The sequence below is a fragment of the Malaclemys terrapin genome, chromosome 2 (genome assembly GCF_027887155.1).
Source record: "Malaclemys terrapin pileata isolate rMalTer1 chromosome 2, rMalTer1.hap1, whole genome shotgun sequence".
NCBI lineage: Eukaryota > Metazoa > Chordata > Testudines > Emydidae > Malaclemys > Malaclemys terrapin.
In genome coordinates this window covers 247,798,226-247,820,651 of record NC_071506.1, presented here as the reverse complement: position 1 = coordinate 247,820,651, position 22,426 = coordinate 247,798,226, and the positions used below count along the sequence as shown (strand labels likewise).

The window sequence follows — 22,426 nt, the reverse complement described above, 5'->3', positions numbered from 1 at the left end:
TTAGAACCGGGCAGGATCTAGCCTTAAATGTCTCTGTAAATCCAGAAACACCGAGCCATAAGCTCCTTTACTTGAGCCAGTTAGGAAAAATGTGTATTTATATTTGCTTACCCATTTCATGGGGAATTTCATGGCATAAGATAGCAATCGTCGTGGTAACACCCGTTTCTGTTGAGGATGAAAATGCTGCTCCTATTACCAGGCCATCGGCAAAATTGTGAAGACTGTCACCCACCAAAACCATTATTGCCAACAAACTAATTCCTTTGCCTAGGGAACAAAGTCAAAAGTAAAAAGAAAAACATGTCTTCCTAGGCTTTAGACTTCCTACAAACATTTTTTCCTCAATGGACTAGTTTTTGTGTTGCCAAAAGCCAAGACAAGCAGAGGACTATACAGCCTACCCAATTTGTTCTTATTACAGAGGTTTCAAAGACTTTCAGTATGAGAAAATAGTTAATAGAATCGTTCAGAGATGCAAACACTAGGAAGTAGCTTCCTTTGGGTCTTTTCTACTAGGTAGATTGTTGAGACAAAAGGTTGGTCTGAGTCCAGTTGAGTAATTTACCTTCAATGCATCTCATAAACCTCACCCTAGGCTGCTAAAGCTCATATTCTCCCTCCCCTTCCCAACTCAAATAGTTTCTGTCTTAAAAGGTAGGCATTTATACACTGGGGGTCAGAGAGTTGCACATCTATAAGTAAGAGAAGAATTTGGCCTTGTCAAGAGACTAGATCTTAGGCAGTCCAGCAGAAGGGTTGGAGCAAGAGTAGGAGTCCAAAATGCCAGAACCAAGGTTCAAGACAGAGTCGGAATCAGGATCAGAACCATAGTCAGACTCCCAATGCCAGAGTCAAAGGTCAAGACAGAGTCAGAGCCAGAAATCAGAGTCAAGGGTCCGAACCAGATTACCTGGAGTCAGGGAAGGCACAAGCAAGGCTGGTTCCAAGGTGAGTGCAAGGCGGGAACAGGACTGAAACAAGGCCAGGTGCAGGGCAGGGTCAAGGCTATGGGCAGGGCAGAAGCAGATCTTGGAGCAAGGTGAGCACAGGGAGGCAGAGAATCTGCAGGCATGTGAATTGAGCAGCCTGGGAGCTACCACTGCCACTGAGCTTAAGGACAGGTCTGCTAGCTTCCTCAGTCAATCAGGTGGGCCATCAACAGACTGAGAAGGTGCATCTGCATGACCTTATCCCTGCCAGGCCTCATGTAAACGATACTTTTAGCGTAGTGAATAAGGGAAAAATTATTTTGTTTTCATGTTCTCATCTTTAAGCATAGTATTTCACAGGAGATAGAATCCAAAACGTAATCAACCTCAAATCATCATCACTGATATAGTGTCACATCATATTCAATTCTGACCTTTGTTCTAATCAATTAATAGCTGTTTTGTTCATCCCTAGCACTGCTGTCAGTAACATCACTCATGAATACAGATAGCTATTTTTCTTTCCACTATTTTTCCCTGACCTCCCTTTAGCATTGAAGCTCATATTGCTTGTGTGCGATGGGGCACTGAAAACGAGTGATCTTGTAGCTTGCATGTTGAAATACAGTTAAGCAATGTTGGGCAAATCCTCTTCCCAGCACCTGACCCAAGTAGCTGGGTTGCATGCTGAGCAGATGGATGAGGGAAGGAACCATCTCCCCAAGCTGCAGAGCAGCTGCAGAACTGCTCCATGGAGGTTACTCCAGCTCAACAGTGAGTGGACTTTGCAACCCATATTTGGCTCCCCAAATCCTGCACCTCCCTTGGTACATCCATTTTACCCAATTGACTACAATGCTTACCTGCATGCCTCCAAGGAATCCTGCCTACTGCCCCTCCACTCCGCACATAGAGTGGAACTCTACTGATTCTGTCCCACTGCCAAGGTCTGCCTCTGTAGCTGTCAAGGCAGTGGCAGGGTTTGCCCCTATAAACTCATCTATTTCCTGACTTTTCCTCCCCGCACCTAGCTACAGCATGACAACCTGGAGATGTAATGTGGCATTCCACAGACCCCGCTGAATGTCGTTATTATGAGGTTTTACTGCAGTGGCATTTTTGTAGAGGAGACTGTTTTTAAGGAGATGGGAGAGATGTTTTTCTTACGTAAACTGGCTAGAACTGAAGCCTTCAAAACTATTATAAAAGAAAACACACAGAAAATAAAGTCTTACAACTGTATTCAGAAAATCCTCTCCAGTTGCCTGGAAGTTCTGTGGATTCAGTAATATTGGCAGGCTTGGTAGATTTTCCTGCCAGCTCACAGAGCCAGACGTGGCTGTCCCCATCTTGCATAGCTCTTTCTAAACACTATAGGCAGTTTATACTCAATAGTACAGGACAAGAATTATATAGAAATAACAGATTGCTGGACTACATTAAGTTTGTGATTTGCACTGGCTAGGGTGAAATTGTGGCTCGGCACAAGATGTTATTAGCCTGTTTTATTTAAGTAACAGTTGTTGAAAAAAACATACTATAATGTCTGGAACTCATTCTAGCCTATTATCTATAATATAAAATGGGAGTCAGGTTAACTTTATGAAGTGCTAGGCATTTTAAAGCTTGTGCAAATGTAACCTATGTGAACACACTTGACTGAAATTTAAGTAAATACATACACGAAAACATTGGAGTGCTTTTAACCTCATTTATTTTAGTTCTATTTTAAATCTAAATCATGTTATTAGCAATTATATCAATGCACTTTACTGCTGTGACTGTAAAACTTCTTATACTACCTTTTAGAAAATGAGTGTTTGGATCCAAATTCTTCTTCTTTGTACAACCTTGCATTTAACTTGCAAATTTCAATTGATTCTTTGCATAAAACCAGGGATTGGAATTTTGCTCTTTAATTTTCATAGAGCTACTGGTGGGTAGCATTTCTACTATAGATCACACTTCTGAAGTTCTGACTAACAAGGTAATGGCTTAAACCTTACATTTGCTCATGCATAGGGATCTAGTTCAATGTTCTCCGGGCTAACACTAAGTGCCTATAGGACTTCTGATTAGTCTAATGTGAATCAGGAAATACAACTACAAAGTCATAATATTGGTTATTGATATTAACAGATGGGAACATGATAAAAAAAATCAGCACAAAACCTTTGAAAGTTAGTTATTTTTCAAAACATACTTATAGTCAACTATTACTCCTAAACTTCTAATGCAGAGGAGAATTAATAGTTATGTCCAAAATATGAAACCAAACAGAGAATACTGATAAAGAGATAACTGGGAAATTTCCCCACATACAGGCATGCTGTTCTTGGAGTAGATAATCTTGACCTTGTGTGGAATATGTTTTAGATGATTAGTAGAGAGTGATGACTGAACAGCACTGAACCAATGACAGATGGAGTAGATAGTGACAGTGAAACTGGGACTAGATTGTATGCTGAAGGGAAGGTCAGATTCAAGCAATGGAAATCCAGTTTTCCAAAAATGAGATCTATGCCCTGAAATGGAAATGAATTCCACAATATCAGAGAATAACACTAAAGAGCTGGCAGAAGACAGTGAGACTACCAAGAATTCAGGGTCATGTCCTGAAATTAATTGTCACTAGACAAAGGGGAGTAGAATAAGATAAATATCTAGATTTTAGGGAAAATGCTGTTTCCCAGTAGCATTCCTGCTGCTCTGTTGAATTCAGCAGGGTTACATGCATGCAATCAAGAGCAGAATTAGGTCCACACCATTTTTTCTTATTTTTTAAAATAAGGAAAAGCAGAGCAGAGAAGAAAAAACTATTTCAAAATTATTTAATGGGATATCAGTTCAGTCTAAAGCTACTGATAGATTGAGAAGTATTATGAGCCCAGAGTCCCATATAAGGAACAAGTCACCACTGATTTTAATAACCATGATTTCATTACCATAAAGGAGACAGAAAGAGTCAGAAGGGAAATTATAGTGTGGCGAGAGAGCCAGAAAATGAGAAGTGATGACAATTTCAATATCTTTGCAATAAGGAAAGGCCCAAGCAAGGTCTACAATTATAAAAAGATGTTTGGTGGTAAATATGTGAGGGTTTCCCTTTAAGTAAAAGGCTTCAGTAAAGTAGTTTGCAAGGGTGGGTAAACAAACGTTGAAGCAAGGACAGTATAAGATTAATGAACTTTACAATTATGGGTCTGGTTGGCTGGAAACAGGTCTTTAAGCAGAGATTTAATTATGTAGCCAGGCAGAATCAGATGTGGTGACGTAATACATAGAAAACACAGAGCTGAGCCAGTTTCACACTTTCAATCCCATCTCAGGCTTAAAGATTTTCATGCTGCTTGTTTAATCTTTGTATCAATACTTACTCTTTCTGTTTGTCGCCTTGCTGTCTGGAGGAACTTCAGACTCAGAGTCTTCGGGACTTCTCTAATTAAAAGGAAAGATATTGGATCAGCATAGAGGGGTTGTTTTGATCTGCTGTTATTAAACAGTGACAACTTAAATAGATTTACTGTTCTTTAAAGAAAAGTTAGCTGCTGCCATCTACAATATATACCATTATTATCATTAGAATTATTTACTGAACTCCACACACACGAGAGATTGTCCTTGCCCCCAGGAGCTTACAGTCTAATTCAGACCAAAACAAAAACAATTCAGTAGCATTGTGGTGCCCTGAGAAAAATACATTTCAGGGATGAAACAAACTTTTGAGCTGGAAATGCAGAGCTGAAAAATGATTAGGTTATAATTCAGCATTTTGGTACAGTTTCTCATGGGATAATGGGTTTTGTTGTATTGCACGACTGTGTATGCAGCTACAGGATCTTGAAAGAAAACGGGTGAAGATTGGAGTCCATAACTAAGGGCTTGTCTACACTACAGATGCTACAGCATCACATGAAGCAAATGAATTTTTCACACTCCTGAGTGATATAGAAAGTTTTAGGTGTAGGCCAGGCCTAAGATATTCTTATTAGTTTCTCTGTGAAATTGCAAGACTTGAGGAGATGAAAACAAATACATAGCAACCAGGCAGATATTAAGATGCTTGGCCACCTGGATATTGAGACAGTAGGTAGCAAAAATGTGCACATATGATCAGGTAACAAAGGTCCCTGATTTTAGTACTCTATTCCCTCTTCCAGCCCTTCCTCACATACTTCTTCCCTTCCCATTACTCCTTCTATCCTTCAAAATGTGCTAATAGGGCTATGTGAGATTAGGGTGCCCAGACAGCAAATGTGAAAAATAGGAAAAAGACCCAAAAATCGGGACTGTCCCTATAAAATCGGGGCATCTGGTCACCCTATTTGAGATGCAAATAGAAAACTCCCTTGTATCCAATTCATTAATTGCATCAGAATTGTAGTACAGCAAGTTTTATTTCATCAGAATTCACAGTCACTGCTAGAGCATCCTGACCCCTTCCAAAAAACAATAAAAGCGGAGATAAAATGATTAGTGAGAAGTGATATATATCTCCTTCACTGTGGCATAGTGTCTCCTCTGCTTTGTCAGCCTTTGTCTAGACAGAGGATTTGACTTCCTTATCCACACCATTCATGATTTATAGACTTCTGTTCTATCTCCCCCCTTAGTCATCTCTTTTCCAAGCTAAAAAGTCCCAGTCTTTTTAATATCTCCTCATAGTCAGCCAGTGTTTTCTCTCATTGTTACCCATATGATCCTGAAAAAAATGGGTAGCTCTCATCCAAACAAGCCAAGCCACACTAGTTCATATTATCAATATGTAACTTTAGGATGATCTTGCAGTTTGCCAGCTAAAAGGAATGATTAATTACTTAATGAAGAAACAGGAAGTGACCAGATGGGTCAAAATGTAATAAATTATCTTCACTGGTCTGCTTACAGGCATTCAGTCAACAGTTCCCAAACTGTGTTCTGTGAACCAATACTGGCTCATATTGCTCTTGTTGATAACCATCTCTTCATTAAATGTGGACCATAATATGGGAAAGTTTGAGATTCTCTGACTAAATAACAGGACTACAATTAGCATATCCTGAAACTACATATAATATGAAGAACAAACTATGCTTGCAAAATGCTAAAACCTATCAATTTATGTAGTTGAGTGTGTGTGTGTGTGTGTGTATCTATCAAACATCTTGCTTGGGCACTCTCCATAGGTCTAATGGGAACCTACAGAATTGCTAATGGGAAAGCATTATTTTCAGCCCATCTGATTTTGTTTACATATTATTCATGTTAATGGAAAAATGACTGCATATAGTTTAAGTTTTCAGCTGGTAACTAATTTATACACTGTAATCTCTTTGGACGCTATCTTGCAATCCTTACTCCAACTTGAAGATTGAAGGGAGTATTGCTGGTATAAGGACTGAAGGATCTGGTTCCTCAGAGATGTGATTTACATTGGAAAACCAGGAAGACAGTAGATGTTTTAAAGGTCTTCTGGGGAAATGGCATATAAGGAGGTTTATTGCATCAACGTGACATATATCGATAGATTGGCTTTGTAAATATTTGTGAATAAAATATGTCTGAAAATGCTTACTGTGGTCTAACAAATCTACAGATTTCTGACAATACATTCTTTTTTGAGGTCATGGAGTAAGGAAAAAAATCAATAAACACTGAAAAATATTATTCAGTTATGAAGTTAATTGGGTTTATTTTTTGAGAGACAGAGAAAGAAGGAAATCAAGTCAGTAAATCATTTCATATCAGTAACCTACCAACTGTATGGTTGAAGTAGATTTGCCTCTGCCTGAATGGTCATTTAATTCAGATTCCACTGGAAGATCATGGGAATGCCCCAAGTGCCCATTAACTAATGAAAGGCCCTGCTGGATGAAGATGCTTTGCAATTAGTTCTGAAGCCAGATGAACACAGGTGCAGCCTCTGTCAGTTTCATGTTCAGATTTAGCTTTTATTTGACCTATGAAAGTTGTTGACTTGAGAATAAAAACAATTGAAAAGAATGCTAGCTGTGATAAACATTTGCTAATGCCTTTTCAGCTCAGAAAACTGCAAACTGAACCAGAAAAGTATGTGAGAACCAGAGGGTATTATAGGAAATTATTTTTTGTAAAGCTGAATTTTAGAGTTACAAGGTGGGATAAACAAATTATTTAATGTTTAGTGTTCAGATGGCCCCCAACCGAATGGGTTTATTAAAGTCTTGTAAAAAATTATAAAGTCCCTTTCTCTTTATTCATTATTCTTTATATAATAGATTTCAACTTTGCTCTTAACATCTTAAAAGCAAACCCACATAATATCATAGTTAGCAAAATATTCACTTTACATTCATTTTACATAATTTGTATGGCTCAATCCTGTATTCCTCAAAGGTAGTAGGTATTTTGGGTGCATGAAGAATACAGGATTGGGACCCAGATATCTAAATTAGGCCTCTGAATAAGCATCCTTTGTAAAACAGCAGCAGCAAATGCCATTTGAAGTGGCATTAAGATAGTCTTCCATGCTCAGAGACTTAATGAAGCGTCACATTTTGTACTACATTATATCTGGTACATAATGACATTTTCAAACACAAGGCACACTGAGATAAAATAATAGAATTACTGAGAGCAGAGCAGCCAACAAGGAGACAGTACCCATATAATGCAGGAGTCTACAGAGCTCAACATTTATACTAATTTTCAAAATCCTTTGGGGTAGAAAATTATAAGCAATTTGGTACATTTTAAAGTATAATTCTTTAAAGTGTCATTTTAAAAAGCCTGGATAACATGTGAGTCTTTGAGCTCTTCAAACAGTGCCTAGGTAAAGAAACTCTCATTACTCTTTCAAAGAGAGACATGCTCTTTACCTGTTCCCATGCCAGCCATGGAAGTCTGCTTATAGAATACAATAATTAAAATAACTGGCCTTTTTACAGTTAAACACATCAAACCTATGCACCAAAACAAAACGGTACAAAGCAAAATCAGTCTGATGGGAGCAATTTGGGAAGAGGCAGTTTATGCTTCATTTCACTTGTAAGCAAGGCAATTATTTTTCCAAAAACTTTTTAAAAATTTACTGTGCAGTTTATAATCTCAAAAACAAAAAGGATTTTAGAAGGGGTAAAAAGAAATTTCTACCTGATCACTTGGTGATACCAAAAGAAAGAAACATTTTTCTATCAGAAAAAATCCATGAATTCCTCCAATCATTCCCAACATTTTCCAAACATATTCTTTTCCTTCATAGATGTGTTCCATCTCCTGAGCTTCATGTTTATGTAACCCAAGAATCTAGATAAAGAGGTGAAATAAAAGGGGAAAAATTGTTTTGACTTTTGCTAGAGTAAGCTATAATAGCTTTATCTCCCAACTTTCCTTTTATTACCACTCTCAAGACTTTAATTGTATTTTAAGTTGCTGTGCTGGAAAACCAGTATAGATTAATGAAATTAATTATTAATGGCCTCCATTATGCTTCTGTCATCTCTTGCCGGTAAAAGTAATATTATTTGTAGAGGCAGATTTAATTGTATTGACAAGAGGATTTTCCTTTGTATATTTTGTTTAGACTTTTACAGTTTAAAAAATTGTTCGGATCATCTTCAAAAGTCAAATTCATACAGAAAATAATCAATTAACCCTTCTGCTCATGGTCTTTGCTCCAGTTTCTATGCTGTGAAAGAACATAATAACCTTCCTTGGAAGTGTTCTGACTTCATTTGAAAGTTGTCACTTTAAAAGAGATACATACTGGACACAGCACATTAAAAGTTGAGGGGGAGAATTTCAGAAGCACACATGGGATTTAGGAGCACAAATTCTACCGACTTTTAATGAGACCTAGTGCTCCTAAATCCTTTTGGTGCTTTTGAAAATCTCTCCCAGCTCTAGTTCCTGAAATATTACTGGTTTTGATGGTTTTTCCCATTTTTAGTTATATGGAATACCTCAAAGAACTTTTACTATCTCTTAAACCAGAATGAACATTTTAAGATGGAGAAGCATCAGAAATGTGTTTGCCCAACTTACCAAGTAAATGAAATTGTTAAAACCCCCTTTTGTTAGAACCCTTCAGTTACTTATTTTGAGTTGTGCAATGCAGAAAAAAAGCAGCAAAACCAAATGAATAACTAATCAAAGGCTTGTCTTTTCTTTTACATTGTCATGTATGTAAAATATATATTTGAATTTAAAAGAAAATCCTCCCACTGAGGTGTTTTTATTGCAGTTCATGACAGCAGAACTATATGTCTCTGAAAGCCCCTGGAATTTTAGAACAACTTGGGTGTGGGGCTGCTGATGCTCAGGGAAAACATTTAACAGCATTCTCCTGAATCAGTTCTCCTTACATGACCTGTCTTAAGCATGTGTGGAGTGTGCAGCTTGCACAAGGCCCTGTATTTTCTATGGGTTCTGTGCTACAGAACTCCATTCCAACAAACCCGGGACGGGAGGAGGGAGGCCTGACAGTCCAGCCTCCCTGACTCCACCCGCTGAGAAAAGTCGCTGGCACCTACCACTGACAAGTGACCACAAGCCAACTATCTACCAGCCTGCTCCTGATTGTTCCCTAGCCCAGTTGAGTGGGTTACTAAAGCATGTCTGAGACCTTACCCACTGGCTTCACACAGAGCCCCACACAAACCTAGGGCTAGCCCTGTCTTACCTGTTTATCATATACTCCCCCCCACACCCCTGCCATTTCTTTTAATCACTGAGTACTTATGTATTAAAACAGTACCTGAGTTTCTTCAGCATTCATAATTCTTTGGCTTCTGCTTCTTTATTTCCCAACCTGAAATCTCTTTCTGATTTTACACAGCTCCTAGTATAACTAGAGTGCTGGCCCTCTGGTTCTCAGATCTCATGGACAGCTTTATTTTTAAAAAAAGATGAGAGCACCTGAGCTCCTGTCAATCAGTGTTGTGGGAGAATCAAAGGAATGCAGCTTCACTAGGTACGCATTTCTTTATATATATAGGAACACTTCATTTTGAAAATACAAACTGGCGTGTTACCTGTGGAATAAGATGTAGCAGAGCATCTCCAGAGAGCGTCCCAACAGCTAAACCCACAAACAGCTGTAAAATGAGTGTATAGATTTCTTGACAGGAACTGAAGAAAATGAGGGTTGTACCAAACATAGATCCAATAGTAATAAGTAAAACAGCAACAGTGCTGTAGCCATACTCTGCGGAAAAGGAATCAAAATAAAACCGAGTCCAGCTTTAACAATTCAGTGTCTAATTACTTGAGGCCCTTTATTCTGAACTGTGTGAATAAACAGGAAGGAAATTCTTGAGTTGTACCACATTCTCTTGCTATATTTAAGGGACAGACAGCATAACAGAAGGAAGAGGGGGTTCAAGGTCTGCAAAGCATTCATTGGCCAAGGACCTGCAGGTAAAAAAGCCCAATCCACTGGATCTCATGCCTTAAAGAGATAAATATGCTCTTAATAGACAGGTCGTCGGCCTCCTGTGAACACACCATGCCTACTGTTCCAAATTGTATTTGTTGTGCGGTGTGGACACACTTCCTTTAGGGATGCAATCAGGAGTGATAACCTCTTTTTCCTAATTCAATAGAGTGATTGGGAGGTTACTCACATGTATGCGCTTACATTTTCAAGCTGCTGTACAACATGAACTAACTAATCCATACCACACCCTTCACCCTTGTGAGGTAGGTAAGTCACATGATGGGGAACAGACACAAAGAAATTAAAGACAAAATATTCAAAAGCGTCCACTAATTTGGGTGCATCAAGTTTTTTTTCCACACACCAGGAGCGGAGAGTGCTCAGCACCTCAGAACATCGGATCCTAGGTAACGCCAGTTAAATACCCAAACACTAAGGCACCCTACATTAGCAGACACTTTTGAAAACTTAGGCCTCAGTGACTTACCCAAGACCAACCAGCAACTAACTGAAAATCTGGGAATGAAACTCCCAGTCCTAGGTTCAGGTCATTAGGCTACTTTTGTCTTACATCAGGCCATTTGCCTGTCTTCTCTTTTGGGAGACTCCTCAAATTTAGGCCTTAATCCTGAAAAGAGACCTATGTGCTCATAAAGGCCTTCATCTCTCACACATGGTCTCTTTCACTCCAAAGAGATCACCATTAGAGGAGGAAGGATGATCTGGTGGTTCAGATGCTTGCCTGAGCTGTAAAAGACTGTTGTTCAATTCCCAGCTGTGCGAAAGACTTCCTGTGTGGCCTTAGAAAGTCAGTTAGCCCCTCTGTGCCTTGGTATCCCAGCTGTAAAATGTGGATAATAGTACTTCACTACCTCATCGAGATGTTTTGAGGATGAATACTTGAAAGAGTGTGAGACACTATAGTAACAGGAGCTTGAAGAAAATAAATAACTCTTTTTGGGGAGTCTCAGTACCTCTTGCTACTTTGTAGGTTCCTGTCTCCTTTGAGTACTAGTGGGATGTCTACAAACCTCCTTCCAGCCAATGATCTACCATGTTGTTTAATCAATGCACACTGATAGTACAAATGTACAATGTGGAACTGTGGTTCAGTCCATTCCCAGCAGCAGCCTAATTAATTCAGTTTAAGAACCTAAGAATGGCCATACTGGGTCAGACCAGCGATCCGTCTAGGCCAGTATCCTGTCTTCCGACAGCAGCCAGTGCCAGGTGCTTCGAGGGAATGAACAGAACAGGGCCATTATCGAGTGATGTATCCCCTGCCATACAGTCCCAGTTTCTGGCAATGAAAGCTTTAGGGACACCCACAGCATGGGGTTGCATCCTTGACCATCTTGACCAACAATTGTAGTCCAGGGAGTTAAAGCTCTATCCCAGACAGATGACTGGCTGGAAGGATGCATGGGGAACATTTATTAGCCCCCCAATGGATCTGGCAAGCTACCAGGTGAGTAAGGCACAATACAATAGACATAGGCACTGAATGGATTGATATGTGCCCTGAGAAATTTTTCTAACTGGTTTCTTTCTACAGACTAAGGTGTACAAAGCCTAGAGCTCATTTTTGCTTGGCACAGGACAGTAGATGATCTTGAAAAGCTGCTATTTTTTATTTTCACAACAACATCTCTCAAAAACCTTTACTTTTGCTGTTAAAATTTCACAAAGTGAAAATCTGCACTTTTCATACACATTTACTTTCTGGAGAGCATCTTAACACCACTAATTCAGCATATCATGGTATAAAATAACAGATGTTACAGCATCAAGGCCTGATTCATCATTGTGTTACTCCAGTTTTATGCCAGAGCATCCCACTTGAAACCAATAAAGTTATACCAGTGTAAAACTGGAGAAACAGGGGCAAAGTAGGCTCCCGTCTCTACTACTGGGAGGGCCTCTTATAGCACCATAGCCATTATACTTACTGTCTGTATCTCTGACAAGCATCTAAGAAGGAAGAAAAATCAGCCCAAATGAGAGTTCTTTGGATAAGAGAGTGAAATAGTTACTGGGAGCTGGATCCCTGAACTTCTCATTGTATAGTACTGTGTAGCATGCACACCATGAAATTCTTTGGTGTATAAACATCTGGGTGTTTTGTTTTTTAGTTACTAATGAATACAAAAGCTCCAGAAAGCTAAACTCCTGCAACCCTTCAGCTGAATTAGCACAATGCAATACTGCACAATGGCAACATAACTCACTTTCCAGAGTTGTTGGTGGCAGCTTTGTTTGCTTGGATTCTGTAAGCTGACAAGAACAGCTCAGTAGTTGCTGAATGATCGCTGGGCTGATTTGCTTGAAATGTTCCTTAGAAATGGACGAAGGACTGTTTTGTAAAAATATCTTCACAAGCTCACTGGCAGAGAAGCAAGCCTATGTGGGAAAGGATATGTGGTTACTAAATATAGATACCATTAACTGAGTCTGATGATCAGGTTAAATGCGGATTTGCAGGACTTTTTAAATGACATGGAATCATGAACTTTAAAAAAAAATGAAAAGTGGATCCAAAGAAAAGTCGCATTTTCCATTTCTGCTTCCTGGTTACATCTTTTAAAATAAAAGATAATGAATTTTTTGTTTATTGATGAAAACCTTATACATCATCTTCACTTCCACATTTCAATGGCCAGATCCTCAGCTGCTGTGAGCCAGTGTAGTTTCCACTGAAGCCAGTTTGCATCACCTGAGGGTCTGGCCCATTATTATATCTAAATATGTGTATAGCATGTTTCTCAATCAAGACTATTTTTAGTGCTAAAACTATTAACAGCAGCTGGCATTTGCTGCTATTGAGTATTCAAAGATGGCACCTGCTGACCCTTTACGAGTCAGTAGAAGTTAGGAAGTTAGCAGGCCGGATATTTGCAGTGAGGTCTATATGTGTGCTATGTGTCTGTGTACTTCTTAACATATAGGTAGGGTGACCAGATGGCCAGATTTTATTGAGACAGTCCTGATTTTGGGGTCTTTTTCTTATATAGGCTCCTATTACCCCCCACCCCCTGTCCTGATTTTTCACAATTGCTGTCTGGTCACCCTACATATCGGGCTAATGGAAGTTATAAAGCCTTACTTAGAAGCTGGAAAAAGGGTGTGGGCTCCTAACATCTGGTACAGTAGGGAGATAGTCCCCTCTTTCCCCCCCCCCCGCCTCCCTTTATCCTCATATGAGGGGAGGGCAGCAGGATCCCAGCAACGGGCTGAGACAAATTGGGAAGGGGGAGAGCTGATGGCAGCTCTCCCAGATAGGTAGAAACAAGTGAGGCCGGAACGATGACCTGCCCACTGTATGATTTATAGCTGGGTACTTCCAGATAGGTTACGTGAGTAAAATTGCAACCTAATTAAACCACACCCATTACATCATGGCTTTCTACTTGCATGTTTGGAACAAAGTTTGGAAGTTAGCAGCCAGAGTTTGCGGTAGTATTGCAATGAAGTCTGTATTTGTGCTGCATATATGTGCCCTTCATAACACATAGAGATAATTAAAGCTATAAAGTTTTACTAGTTGAATCATAACATAGATATACTAAGCATTGCATAGAGTTTACTACTACTTTTAGAAAATGCCCTGTTGTTTTTACCTCCGGCAAGTATTAGTGAGATAATCTAGTTTTGGTATTAAGATTTATTTTTAGGGGCATGTTTTAATACAATGACTAAAGATTTTGCATTCTAATCCTCATTCATTACATGACAGTAATAAGGATCAATTCAGGTACAACATGGATTTCCATATTGCTGCCCGAGTCAGTACTTTGTGTATGTGTGTGGCAGGGAGGGAATTAGATGCTGCAGAAATGTTACTTAGCTGATGTCACTCTTTATTTTGCAGAAGAACTGAACCAGTCCCCCAGCACCATTGGTCAGATGAGATATTAAATGGAGGTCCTGATCATTTGTACTTATTAAAGTTCGCATGATACTTTTCATAAGAACATGGTTGCTAATTCCATTATCTTGGCAAAATTCCAGCTCAAGAAATTATATTCTGACTACATATATACACCCTGAATTGAAGAGAGTAAAGGTACTCTTCATTTCTCGTCCCCATTGCTGTGCATTGTTAAATGCTTGTTCTTTTCACCCCAAAGGTGGCTGCATATCACTAATGATGAAATGACCCCATATATAAGTTTTATTAATTACAATTTATAAGTTAAACTTATAAAACTATTTGGCTTCTTTTAGGAAGAAAATTACCATGTAAATGAAAGAAGGTTCTAGTTATTCTTCAGTAATACAAATAATGGGAGAAATCCTTCTGTCCTTGCTCATCCCTTACCAAGGCAACATTCTCTTTGGACTTTAGTAACAGTTTGAGTGAATAAAGGACTATCAATCAATCAATGAGTCCTGAAGATCCTTGTCTTCTATGAGCATAGGTGGCCCTGCCACCAGGAGAATACAGGAACTGCCCCACTGTGAACAGAGGTCTATCTAGTTTAGTATGGTGACTCTGACAGTGATCAGCACCAGCTACTTTAGAGGAAGGTACAAGAAACCTTGCAGCAGGCAGTTCCGGCGTAACCTGTCTATGGGGACATTTTTATTAACTCCCATTTATTAGAAGTTGTCTTAAGCCCTGAAGCACGAGGGTTTATATCCCTTCCAAATGAATGTAGGTGACTAGAACCTTTGCATCTTCTACCATAAACCCTGGCTTCTCTGTGCCTTTTAACATGAGGACGAAAAGATAAGGGCCTTTGTTATTAATGAAAGAAATCTATACTGTCTTTGAGGGGAATAATACAGAAAAAGATAAATAGAGCTTATCATTTTCTTATGAAACACCAGATAGATGCATGACTTTCCTTTCCCCTCACATAGATTTCTTTAATGAGAAGCCATACATTAACATATAGACAGACATGAGTTACATAGTTTTAAGTGACTACATTTTATAGCTCTTATTAGTTCATCTTACTATTTACTTAAGTTTTATATGCACTTTAAAAATCATTGAAGACAAAGCTGATTTTTAAAAAGACTGCAGTGACCTACTTTTCTGGCATTATATATCAAAATATGAAGCTAATATCTGAAAAACTAAATTACAGCCCTTAACTGAACTGGCAGAAGCAAGCAAGAAACCAGTCCATTTCTTACACGTAACAGCATCTGTTGCTAATGGAATACAATGGCTATCTTAGGGACGTGTGGAAAACAGAAGATAAAATTAGCAATAACATTCAAATACAAATTCTTCTAAAGGAACGATCTGTCAAGGAAAATGTAAATAGTTAGTAAGAAGAAAAATGGAATGAAAAATAGAAGCTAGATATCAGAAAAGGATGGCAAATCTCTTCTCTCCAAATGTATCTTTATAACCTTTAAAAGGCTATACAAAAATATTTTGGCTCTCAGCTTGACTGCCATGCCTGGAATAATGCATGGCCTTTGATTCAAGGACAGTCTTGTAAGTCCAAAAGTTCAAAAAAGTTCTAAAAAGTGCTCAGTTTTGTAAATTGGCCTTCTGCCCAGGGGAATTATATTCCTTGTATTCCTGGCATCACTACTGTCCTATGTCCTTCATTTAAGTTATTTTGGGGCCACATTTGATTTAAACATCTACTTGGCTGATTGGCATGACTCTCCTTTGAGGTCCAGCAGAATGAAAATAATTATACTGATGGGATATGAATTCAAAATAAAAAAATAAAATCATTCAGCTAAACAACTGTCAGGATGGCATTGACTCCGAAGGCAATTGTGTCATCTTCATATCATAAAATGAACAGTAAATGAAAGCCAAATGTACATCTTTTATCCACTCAAGATAGTAAAACCACCAAGCTTTGAATCATCTTAAAATGTATTATTAAAAAATGTAACCCCTTTGGAAGAGCTACTCCTGAAATACCACATTAAGCCTATAGGGGATTTGCAGCTATATTACAGCAACAATGGCTACAGAGGCTCAGACTCCATTTCCCAGATTGCCTGGGGTCCAGGCCAGAGACAGAACTGAAAAGGAACACTGTGAGAACCAATCAGAGACAAAGGGCTCAGTATGGAAATATTACTTTTGGTATTGTTTGGAGACAGTGTAGTAGGGAAAGGAGCTACACAGCCCGGGAGGACCCTTTGACCCTCCACATTCCTCCCAAGGAAAGACTTTGGGATTTCTGGGACACTGATTAGTGTCATCTCTGTAGAGACCAGAAACCCAAAAGGCTGAGGAGAGTCAGGGCCAAACTACCAAGAGTCTGTCTAACTGCACATTTGAATCTGGACCAGAGAGCCACAAGAACAATCTTACCATCCTTGACATGAAGACTTTATTTAATTCGATATTGCATTTTAAGCCGGCCACCGATTTCAGCACTGTACTGCCCACCAAAAGACTGAGCCTAAACTATTTGCCTAAGCAGGTGCTAGGAGGGAGCACAGTACGGTTTTTATTGGCTGTAAATGTTAGGAGGGATATTTTGTTTCTGATATTTACATATCAAAGATTTATAAACTTGTTAAAACTTCCTAAATAAATTGTCCAAAAAACATTAAGGTGGTAGAGTTTATGTACTGTTGTTTTTATCTTTTATTATCCTACTCCTCTTTTCCATTTTCCTCTCACTTGAGTTACCCATACCTAACAAAGCCCCAGTTACTGTTTTATTATTGTGGAATTTGTGATAGCTATTTTATTTTATTGTGCTGTGACTAACATGGCTCTGTGTGAGTTGGGTGTTGGAATTTTCCCAACAAACAGGCCCTCTGTGTTCTTTGCACTAGGAGGGGTTTCCTTGGGTAGAGGCACCCGGTGGACTTATAGGTGAACACGGGAACCCCAGAGGAGAAAAGGGAGAAGACTGCAACCATACCTCAGGTCTGGGTTACAAAGAAGAAGAAGAAAAGCCTAAGTCATCAGATATGTCCTGGCTGCTTTGACTGGAGTCTAAAGCACAAAGGCCAGTCATATATATATATATATATATATATGACTTTTAGAAATTCACAAAATTCATAAATGTTACCTGTTGAAGTGATTTATTCTTTGTACTATATATTTGCAAACCAACCTGAACTTCTGTAATTGACATCCGATTCCAACTGTTGGTAAGAATAGTAAATAATAAATTAACCTGATCCCAATCAGCTGTGTTTTCATTATCTTCATGATAACCACTTATATATTCCCCATTCTTTTGTCTTGATGTGAGTGGAATATTTAAATATCCAACATCTCTGATTGTCATGCCATGACGTCTTTCTTTGTGGCTGTACATTTGTCCATTTGCGTTGCAGGTCTTTCCATCCCTCAGCATGCTTAGGAGTTGGTCTATTTCTAGGAATTTATTAGAAAACGTGTTGTTACCTCATTATAAACACAAATTAAAGAGAAAGATGAAATAGCAATTGTTCAAAATGTCAAAATATAGCTTATTCATAGATTCCAAGGCCAGAAGGGACCATTGTGATCATCTAGTTGGAGCTCCTGTATAACACAGGCCATAGAACTTTCCCTCCAAAATTCCTAGAGTGTATCTTTTAGAAAAAAAAACCAATCTTGATTTCGAAATGGTCAGTGATGGAGCGTCCAACATGACACTTGCTGAATTGTTCCAATGGTTAATTACCCTCACTGTCAAAAATGTACACCTTATTTCCAGTCTGAATTTATCTAGCTTCAACTTCCAACCATTCGATCATGTTATACTTTCCTATGCCAGATTGAAGAGCCCATTATTAAATATTTGTTCCCAATGTAGATACTTTCAGACTGCAATCAAGTCACCCCTTAACCTTCTCTTTGTTAAAATAAATAGATTGAGCTCTTTGAGTCTATCACTGTGAGGCATATTTTTCAACCCTTTAATTATTGTTGTAGTTCTTCTCTGAACCCTCTTCAATTAATTAACGTCCTTTTTGAATTGTGGTACCAGAACTGGACACAGTTTTACAGTAGTGGTTGCATCAGTGCCAAATACAGAGATAATATAATAGCTCTGCTCCTATTCAAGATTCCCCTGTTTGAATATACCAGAGTCACGTTAGCCTCTTTGGCCACAGCATCACAGTGGGAGTTTGTGTTCAGCTCAAATCTTTTTCAGAGTCACTGCTTCCAGGATAGAGTCCACCATTCTGTAAATAGGGCATACATTCTTTGTTCCCAGATATATACATTTACATTTATTTAGCCATATTAAAACACATATTGTTTGCTTGTGCCCAGATTACCTAGCAATCCAGATGGCTCTGAATGAGTGATTTTTACCACAATCTCAATTTTTGTGTCATTTGCACTCTTTGTCAGTGACAATTTTGTGTTTTCTTCCAGGTCATTGATAAAAATATTAAATAGTGTAGTGCCAAGAATCAGTTCCTGTGGATCCGCATTGGAAACACATCTGCTTGATGATGATTCCCCATTTACAATTACATTTTGAGACCTATCATTTAGCCAGTTTTTAATCCATTTGTTGTGTGCCATGTAAATTTTATGCATGCATTGTTGTTGCAGGCATGTTGGTCCCAGGATATTAGAAAGACAAGGTAAGTGAGGTAATATCTTTGATTGTACCAACTTCTGTTGGTGAGAGAAACAAGCTGTCAAGCTGACGCGGAGCTCTTCTTCAGATCTGGGAAATGTACTCAAAGTGTCACACCTAATACAAGGTGGAACAGATTGTTTAGCGTAAGCAGTTACCACATATTTCAAGGGACCATTCAATGTGAAGATCTGTCAAGATGGAGGAAAGAGGGAGGCAGCTTGGGAAGCAGGGCAGGGGGGCTGTTAGTGGGTTATACACTGTTGTAATAAGCCATAAATCCAGTGGCTCTATTCACTCCATGATTTTTAGTGGCTAGCAAAGTTATGAATCAACACTCCCAGGCTCATCATTTGAAGTTTTATGCAGAGTTCCTTCAAGATTGAGGACTGAGAGGTCAGATATAGAGTGAATGTTTTGTGAAAAGTGTTCACCCACAGGTGAGATGGAGTTTTTGTCTTTTATTATTTTACTATGTGAGTTCATTCAAGAGCATATGATTGTCTGGTTTGACCAAATAGTTGTTATTGAGGCATTTAGCACACTGGATGAGGTACACCATATATGATAGGCATGTGTAGGAGCCATGGATCTTGAAAGTGTGTTGTTGGGGGTGTTGATCATCATGGCAGTGGAAATATGTCTACAGATTTTGCATATGTAATTCTGGCAGGGTCTGGTGCAGCTTTAAGGTGGTGTCTCTGGGTCTTTGGGGAGCTTGCTTCTAATGATGAGCTTGGAAACGCTCGTTTATTTTTGTAGCCCCCATCCCATCCCCCGAGCTGCCTTCCCCCCCCTCCCTTTCTTTCTACCCTATGACTGGAGGGGTGTTAACGGGCCACTTCACCTTGACTGGTCCCTTGAAATATGTTATGCTAAACCATCTGTTCCACCTTGTATTTAGCTGTGACACTCTGAGTACGGGTTCCCAGACCTGAAGAAGAGCTCTGTGTAAGCTTGAAAGTTTGTCTCTTACCAACAGAAGTTGGTCCAATCAAAATATTGCCTAACATACATTTTATTTTTTTATTAAAAAATGTTGTGTGGTACCAACTCAAAATAAAATACTAAGAGTTCTGTAAGGAATCAACCAAACTTGTAATCTCATCAAAAAAGATATCAAGTTAGTTTGACAGAATCTATTTTTCATAAACCTACGCTAATATGCATTAATTACATTACACTCCTTTAATTTGTTATCAATTGCGTCCCATATTAGCTGCGCCATTATCTTGCCCAGGTCTTGCTGACAGGCCTGTAATTATCTGGGTCATTCCATTTACCCTTTTAAAAAATTGGCACAACATTAGCTTTCTTCCAGTCTTCTGAACTTCCCCAGTGCTGTAATATTTATTGAAAATCAGCACTGAGGATTTATTTAACAATATTTTTTAAATAACTTTTTTTCTCTAGTAAATGTGAAGATCCCATCTTGACAGCTCTAGAGTATGAAGTCACCTATACAGTAAGCAGTTACTTCTCCACATTGCCACATTAATGTTTTCCTCTTGACGATCTCTAAGAGATAAGAAGGCAGTTCACCCTTTGTGGCCATATAATCATTGATAGCTCTGCTGAAATCATCAACAAGGTACTGATAAATAGTGTCCATGATCCTGCAAATTATTGTATGTGGATGGATGCCATGGGCCAACATGGAATAACTTGCAGAATTAGGGTCATTGTGGTGATTTTTGTGAAATGGAGACTTTGTCCATTAAGAACTGGGCTGAGCCCACCAATTAATTTTAGATAGGGTATTTAATTATGTAGCGGTGCGGGACTCACCCCGGCAGCGCCTCCTGCTGGTCATCTCAGGGAATTAGCTCTCCAGCCTCCAGAGTGCCCTTGGCAGGCCGGTGTCCCGCTGCTGGTTGGCCCCCGCATCCCTCCCTGGACTCCAGTGCCCTGCTATCTGGGGTGCTGCTCCTGACAGTAACCCCTCACTCTTAGGTTCTCCCCTCCCCGGGGAACCTCCACCCCCTATCCCCACCTCGCCTCAGTCGTAGGCTACTGCCAGTCACCAACTAGCCACTGCTCCCTGGGGCAGACTGCAGTATAAGCCACTCATCACAGGCAAGGGGGTTTTGGACCTCCTGCCTTTCTCTGCAACCCAGTACCTCTATGGGGCCTTGGACAAGGCCCTGCAGCCTGGGGAGTTGCCAGCCTGGAGCTCCCTAGCCCCTCTGGCCTTTCCCCAGCCCTGTCTTACTCTAGGCACCCATCTCTCTCTGAAAGCAGCGAGAGACTGACTGCTCCCTGGTCCACTGCCCTCTTATAAGGGCCAGCTGCAGCCTGATTGGGGCATGGCCCAGCTGTGGCTACTTCCCCAATCAGCCCAGGTTTTCCCCTACCACAGTCCTCTCCCAGGGCTGTTTAAGCCCTTCAGGGCAGGAGCGGGGTTACTGCCCCGCTACACACTACCAAACAGATGTTAAGAATGTTTCCACATGATGGCAATACTTGGTTTTATGACAGAGGTCGGCAACCTCTGGCACACGGCTCGCCAGGGTAAGCAACCTGGCAACCCGGGCCAGTTTGTTTGCCTGCTACGTCCAATTGTGGTTCCCACTGGCCGCGGTTCGCTGCTCCAGGCCAATGGGGGTGGTGGGAAGCCGTGGCCAGCACATCCCTTGGCCCGCGCTGCTTCCTGCCTCCACCATTGGCTTGGAGTGGCGAACCGCGGACAGTGGGAGCCACGGTCGCTGAACCTGCGGATGTGCCAGGTAAACAAACTGGCCCAGCCCGCCTGGATGCTTACCCTGGCGAGCCGCGTGCCAGAGGTGGCCGACCCCTGTTTTATAACTTTCATTGTTATTTAGCAAAAAGAACAGGAGTACTTGTGGCACCTTAGAGACTAACAAATTTATTAGAGCATAAGCTTTCGTGGGCTACTGCCCACTTCTTCAGATGCATCCGAAGCTTATGCTCTAATAAATTTGTTAGTCTCTAAGGTGCCATAAGTACTCCTGTTCTTTGTGTGGATACAGACTAACACGGCTGCTACTCTGAAAATTGTTATTTAGAACAATTGTCCCCATCAGTGCTTGAAAAAAGAAATTTAGAACTTTTTCCTAAAGAAAAATGTATGCTAAGATTTCTATTTACTTCCTTTCTCTTGAGCAAAAATACTTTTGAAGTCAGCTAAAGCTTCTTTCTAAAAGTTGTCACTGTAATCAACTTTATTTTCATTTTTTCCTATATGCTGCCAATTCTAGCCCTTTTCTCCAGTTTATATTTGAAATGTAAATATATTTAAAAGAGGAATGCCAATGAGTTTTGGTTTAAAATATGCTGGCACTGTTCCAATCTGGTTAAATATATCCTCTGGATTCTGTGGTTGAAATTTTGACTCCATTGAAGTCAACAGGAGTTTTGTGATTGACATCCTTGGCCCCGATCTGGATTTCACTCTTGATAGCTACTTAAATAGCACAGTGCCTCTCTGCATTCTAACTGGCTCTGTTCATTGTCATGAGTCAATTATTTTATGAGTTCTACACTGACATTTTTTAAGGGAAAGTGTTTGTTACATAACCAGGGTTCATGGGAGTGAGTGTGATCTATGAATTAGA

General features: G+C 39.7%; 1 protein-coding gene across 2 annotated transcripts in view; it reads right to left on the bottom strand.

The window, feature by feature from the left end:
- Positions 1 to 22,426, bottom strand: part of SLC39A12 (solute carrier family 39 member 12) — a 38,280-nt gene that overhangs the window by 5,568 nt on the left and 10,286 nt on the right. The window contains exons 5-11 of one of the 2 annotated variants that reach the window (XM_054018612.1): positions 17,445 to 17,647; positions 12,555 to 12,726; positions 9,923 to 10,095; positions 8,043 to 8,195; positions 6,668 to 6,775; positions 4,310 to 4,370; positions 112 to 270 (exon numbers count right to left, since the gene is read on the bottom strand). In XM_054018612.1, the coding sequence (XP_053874587.1) occupies positions 112 to 270; positions 4,310 to 4,370; positions 6,668 to 6,775; positions 8,043 to 8,195; positions 9,923 to 10,095; positions 12,555 to 12,726; positions 17,445 to 17,647 (1,029 nt within the window). The remainder of the gene's footprint in view (positions 1 to 111; positions 271 to 4,309; positions 4,371 to 6,667; positions 6,776 to 8,042; positions 8,196 to 9,922; positions 10,096 to 12,554; positions 12,727 to 17,444; positions 17,648 to 22,426) is intronic. The other variant, XM_054018613.1, reaches the window with a different exon arrangement.